Source organism: Oncorhynchus keta, chromosome 13, assembly GCF_023373465.1.
Source record: "Oncorhynchus keta strain PuntledgeMale-10-30-2019 chromosome 13, Oket_V2, whole genome shotgun sequence".
Classification (NCBI taxonomy): Eukaryota; Metazoa; Chordata; class Actinopteri; order Salmoniformes; family Salmonidae; genus Oncorhynchus; species Oncorhynchus keta.
Genome location: NC_068433.1, coordinates 26615580 through 26621579, shown reverse-complemented (window position 1 = coordinate 26621579; position 6000 = coordinate 26615580). Strand labels below are relative to the sequence as shown.

The window sequence follows — 6000 nt, the reverse complement described above, 5'->3', positions numbered from 1 at the left end:
TCATGTCGTCCCATTGTGGCGCTGCACCCTGGAGAGGCCAAAACGGAGTGGGTAATGAGGGGTAATTGACTTAGGGTCAAGGATGATTAATTCCCTTGGTCAGGTGTCACTGGTTTCATACCTGGCTGAGCCGTAGGTAGCTGGGGAGCCGTAGGCAGGCGGAGCAGGGGGCTGGCTGGCACTGGAACATGAGACAACACAGTGCAACATCCATAAGGTACACACATCCCAGGTCATTCTCATGATGTCATCCAAACTTTGGACAGGCTTATGTTCTTTGCTCTGAACAGCGACCATTGACTGCTGCCACATTGACCACAGCTCTCCACCACTCTCGCTCTCTCACACACATCTAGCTGAGTATGTTCACCTGATGTCAATCTGCATAATTTATATGGCTAATGACTTGGGTAAGACAAAAGGTGAAAGGTCAGAACCATCTTCCCCTTACACAGAGCTATACTGAGCTCCCACAAACAGACCACAGATTGAGAGTGACAGTCGTACTACCATACCATCCTTTCTCCTTCAGCTTCACTGGCTAATCTGAATACTTCATTTTCTGCACAAGCAATTCCCCCCCTTCTCCCTCCCCCCACCCCAAAGGCCAGTGATTACAGGCGACCTGCTGAACGTATGCACATGGCTCTAAATGCCAGGGCTAGCTGGTAATTGACCAGGCAGACTGAGACGCCTGCAGTGTAATTGAGCAGGGCTGAGGGGTTCTGGTGGGACTGAAAGAACCCGTGGATCCACCACCGGCCATTAGGCCCAGCAGGAGGGCTCCATCCTGGGTCTACCTCAGGCCGGCCTTACTTTAAAAACACTTACTTTAAAAGCAGTTTGTTTAAATTCAACCGTTTAACATTAATTCTGCAGTGAGACACGCACATCTATGTCACTGGAGAGACTCAGAGAGAAGTCATAATTTAACTGCAATAATTCATTGGGGTATTGACTCTACAAGGTGTCGAAAGAATTCCACAGGGATGCTGGGCCATGTTGACTCCAAAGCTTCTCAGTTGTGTCAACTTATCTGGATGTCCTTTGGGTAGAGGACTATTATTGATACACACAGGAAACTGTTGAGCGTGAAAAACCCAGCAGTGTTGCAGTTCTTGACACACTCAAACCGGTGCGCCTGACACTACTACCATACCTTGTCACAAGGCTTAAAAATCCTTCTTTAACCTGTCTCCTCCCCTTCATCTACACTGATTGATGTGGATTTAACAAGTGACATTAATAAGGGATCATAGCTTTCACCTGGTCAGGTTTATGTCATGGAAATGTTTTGCACACTCAGTGTATGAGCACCCTTCCAGGCTGTCTGTCCATACGCAGCTTGGATGAACAGAGCACACATGCTGAGCATGGTCTACATCTACAGCCAATTGACCTCTCCTTCCACTCCAGCTGTGCCATCACAGCTCTGAAATAGCCTCATCACTTCCACTACAGTAGATGGCAGCTAGTCTAGCAACAAGGCCCAATCACACCAGTGCAACCAACCAACCTCCCATGAGACAACAGCTTCATATAATTCCCTGATACCATCAACCCCATCACAGAACATCTACAAACAAAGTCTTACACATGTAGCCCTGAATTACTGAAATGAGTTTAAGTGTGTCCTTTTTCTCATATGAGGCCTGATATGACTGTTCTGTGCCAAAACAGCACATCAAATATACTGAACCAATGTAAGCATTTTAATTTACTCTCACACAACATTAAAGTGTGGCAGTAATAGTAACACCTCCTAATATGAGATATTCAACTAGAGAACTACTCTGGAAAGGCAAGATGGGTGAGAGAGTAAATGTTGGGAAGTCTAAAGCTGCTGAAGACACAGTGGAGAGAGAGAGAAGATGGTCCAAGTCCGACTGCCTAGTGCTTGGAGCGAGCTTCACCCTGCAAACAAACGGTGGTGCTCCCTTAGCCTGTAGTGAGAGAGACAGAGAATGAGTTAATTGACAACAAAACATGTGGTTAACACTCAAGAAGCCTTCTTGAAAATATTCAACTTTTTTGGACACAGGCCTGACAGCGTTGATCTTGATGAATCCAGAGGCGTCACACGGTTCGTAGTCTCCCTGCACGTCCATACTGGGGAAAAGACTGGGGGTACAAGATAAGTTAGTGTGTAAGCTCATGTGGTTGGGAAATAGCTTATACAACTGCTCATTCTAAGCTGAACAAGTGATTCAACACCCGTCTAGCCCACAGGAGACGTAGGATGATGAATTACATTATTAACCACAGGAATAATTGTATCATTGATGTTCCACTCTATGTAAAATGTCAAATCGATTTGTCTCAATGCATTTGCTCTTAATGTTTGTGATTTCAGAGGAAAAAACAACCACAAATACACAGACAAACAGGCACACAAGTCATTTGTAGACAAAATCCCAGTTGTGTATCAACTCCAAAGTAGATTAAATGTAGAGGAAATGGATTTAACCTGATGTTTTTCCATCTGTAACCACTCTTTTGTAAGCAACTCCTGTGATGTAACCATGGTGCCTGTGAACATCTTCTATTATATAGGCCTCTTGTGGCTCGGTCCTTTCTCCTTCTCTGTGTGTATTTGTAAAGGTGTGAGAGAGAGTGTGTATGTGCTCTATGTAATTACAGTCATTTCTACCTGCAGCGCTGACCCCCTCCCACCCTCTGCTCCTCCTCCACTGGGCCCAAGCTGCTAATCTAAGACCTGCACTCATCCTTCAGAGACACACCGCACTGGAGGAAATCAAAGAACAACAGAATAAACGCGACAGGAAGAAAAAAAAAGAAGATGCCATCATCAACTCTCAAAACAAAGCTCCCTGTCTAACTAACTACCATCTTATGAGTGCCGTCTATGAGACGTTGAATGGCTGTGGAAGATGGTTTCCAGAAGGTGAATACACAGAAAGGCCCTGTGGTCTAATTGACCGCCAAACACCTAGCAGTCAACTTTGTGATATTTGTCCCAGATCAACGCAGTGTGTGTGTGGTGCCGTACCACTGTATTAATGACATTGTTGAGAAGACACAGGGAGCTGGACGCCATGGTCTTACAGTCTAAGCCTGGGGTTGGAGGGTGGAATGATGCATGTGAGTGAGAGCGGGGCGGTTCTTCAGGTGGACTTTGGGCCACAATGGGATCCTTCACAGGACACTCAGCCCATCTGTTACCTCAGAATAGTGCCTCTAAGGACTCCTCTAGTGCAACCCAACACTCAGTCACCCTGACGTCAAGTCCCCCTGAGCCACACTTCCAGCAGGAATATGTGTGTGTGTGTGTGAGAGAGAGAGAGACAGAGAGTGAGTTTGTGCGTGTGAGAGTGATTGTGTGCGTGTGTGTATGAGAGAGAGCGGTCAAGCTCTCAGTTGCACACCTCCCCCTGCTTAACTAGAATGAAACCTGTGCTTTGGCCCTAAAAGCAGAGCTCTCCTCTCCATTGGCTGGAAATGCCATTAGCGGTGGCAGGGAGATGGAAAGAGGCATATGGGGGCTTTGCTTTGGTCAGCACTGAGCCAGCCCAGGGGGCATAAAGGGCACAGGGGGTCAGGGGCCTGAAATGACTCTGGGGGTGTTGGGGATGAGAGGAGCCTCCAGAAATTGAGCTTGACACCCCTGCTCTAATCTCTGATGTCATTGTAGCCAGTGTCCATTTATTGTTGGTGTGGGGTCAGTGGAGGATAAGGGCAAGTGACCAGAGCAAACAATGGAGACACCGCATATATGCACTGAACTGATTATACTGTACCCATATCCAGAGATATGGGTACAGCTGGATGAGCAGCTGGATGAGGGTGGTGATGGGTGGGGGGTTAGAGGGAAATAAGGCCATCTCCACGGGGTGGCTCGCTCACTTTTCCATGCCCTTCCACCTCACTAGCTATCTCCATCCCAATAACAACATGCTCACCCTTTCTCTTTCCACAGAGTCTGCACTGGGGTGAGTATCATACAGTCAGGACAGGGCTGAGTGGATGGATCCAGCCACAGCTGTCATCCCTGCCCTCTCGCTGTACCTGAGCCAGGCGTACTGGCAGCTTGGCCCAGTCATTCAGTCACAGAGATACACAACACACAACTTCTAGTGACACAGTCACTCCTCACCTGTCAATCACCGTGATCACCACTGTGTGAGGTGTTCTGGCACAAAATCGCTGCTGTCTGCCATTCATCATCCATGACAGGTGGGTACTACACATTGTTATGTATTTTGCACAACTTTACCTATTTATCATCAGGCGATCCCGCAGGTGAAGAGGACTGATGTGGAGGTCCTGGGCTGGCGTAGTTACACGTGGCCTCCAGTTGTGAGGCCGGTTGGACGTACTGCCAAGTTCTCTAAAATGACGTTGAAAGCAGTTTATGGAATAGAAATTAACATTCAATTCTCTGGCAACAGCTCTGGTGGACATTCCTGCAGTCACCATGTCAATTCCACACTGCACATTTTAGAGTGGCCTTTTATTGTTCCCAGCACAAGGTGCACCTGTGTAATGATCATGCTGTTTAATCAGCTTCTTGATATGCCACACCTGTCAGGTGGATGGATTATCTTGGCAAAGGAGAAATGTTCAGTAACAGGGATGTAAATAAATCTGTGTTTTGTATTTATATATTTTTTCAGTATAGATTGGTGTACCTAACAAACTGTCCGATGGATGTATGCATATCGGGGGGTTGGATAAAAAGCAGAAGACATTTGTATCTCGCGTGGACATATAAAGCATACCTTGTCTTCCACTCCATCAGAACTTGGGGGGGATTATCAGAAGAGGGCCATGGCGTTTCCTGTGTCCAAGATAACCTCATCATCCGTCCTTCCAGGACCAACTCAAATCAGACAGCTGTAATAGGCACCAGCCATCTTCACCCTCCTCCCCTGTGGCTGGCAGAAAGGCCAGCACCACTGTATCTCACCCCAGTCAGAATGAGCCTGTCGTGGTCAAATGACAGGGTAGGAAGCCCCCACCTGCCCAAATCTAGGACCTGGGCTCTCCCTACCCTGCAATTTACCTCTATTGCACTGTTGATGGGGACAGAGGGAGGAGTGACAAGAGAAATGAAGCAGTCACTCAGCGGTTTGTCTTGAGGTAAAAGAGGAGAAGAAGGGAAGGCCAAAAAAAGAGACAGGAGCAGAGGAAAGAAGAGCAGAGTTTATATGTTTTCCTGTTCTAATAATTCAATTCAAATATGCTAAACCACTGGGACATCTCTGTTTAATCAACTACGGTTTGCATGTATAGGCAGCATTATCAGGACAGATTGAAGGATGATATTCCTGTGGTGGAAACCCTTCATACTTTTCCAATACTTCAGTCTCTTTGATTTCACATCTGTGGATGGGCACTTTATTTTGCATGTTGTTAAAAGAGTACCTTTCTGTCCTTTACAATTCTTGTCTTAGATGTAGCCTACCTGAAGGTGAGAAGGGGTGGGGGACCCAAACATCATCTGAAAATTGAGAAGCATTTACACAGCACCGCCAGCCCAAAAGAGAACAGCAAACCTGATAATCATCTAAACCTCAAAAGTGGCAATCTGAGCCACTAAGTCTGGGTTTTGTTGCAAGGGCAAAGAGGACAAAATTGGGAGATTTCCACTGTTACCATCTGATAAAACAGTTTTAACTGCCCTCTAACCCAATTGATCTTCAGCATCCCAAACTCAGAAGTGAACCTTTAAGTGTTATAATATTATACCTAAACAAACTGCGGTTCAATTTAGGCAGACAAAAGGCCAGTGATTTCCAGGCATTAATCTTTTAAACAGTTTCTCTGTTTCTAGACCAAATCTGCTAGAGGGTTAGATGGGTTAAGACTAAGCATTAACCCAACCTCGGCTGAGCTGGTACATGCCTTTGGGCGTACGGCCCAGCACGCACACACACTTAAATTGCTTCCTTATGCTGTCAAATCAGTCTATTGCGCGCGAGATGGCGCTGTGGAACAAGATGAAACGTCTTTGAACAAGCAAACACTGGAGAGCCAGTG

The 6000-nt window shown here is 46.5% G+C and overlaps 1 protein-coding gene across 1 annotated transcript in view; it reads right to left on the bottom strand.

Annotated features, from left to right (window-relative positions):
- The window catches only part of LOC118373065 (argininosuccinate synthase-like), a 28307-nt gene continuing 22307 nt past the window's right edge, over positions 1-6000 (bottom strand). Inside the window, exons 5-9 of the mRNA XM_052460671.1 lie at positions 3011-3075; positions 2717-2745; positions 2044-2109; positions 122-181; positions 1-28 (exon numbers count right to left, since the gene is read on the bottom strand). Of these exons, the coding sequence (XP_052316631.1) occupies positions 1-28; positions 122-181; positions 2044-2109; positions 2717-2745; positions 3011-3075 (248 nt within the window). The remainder of the gene's footprint in view (positions 29-121; positions 182-2043; positions 2110-2716; positions 2746-3010; positions 3076-6000) is intronic.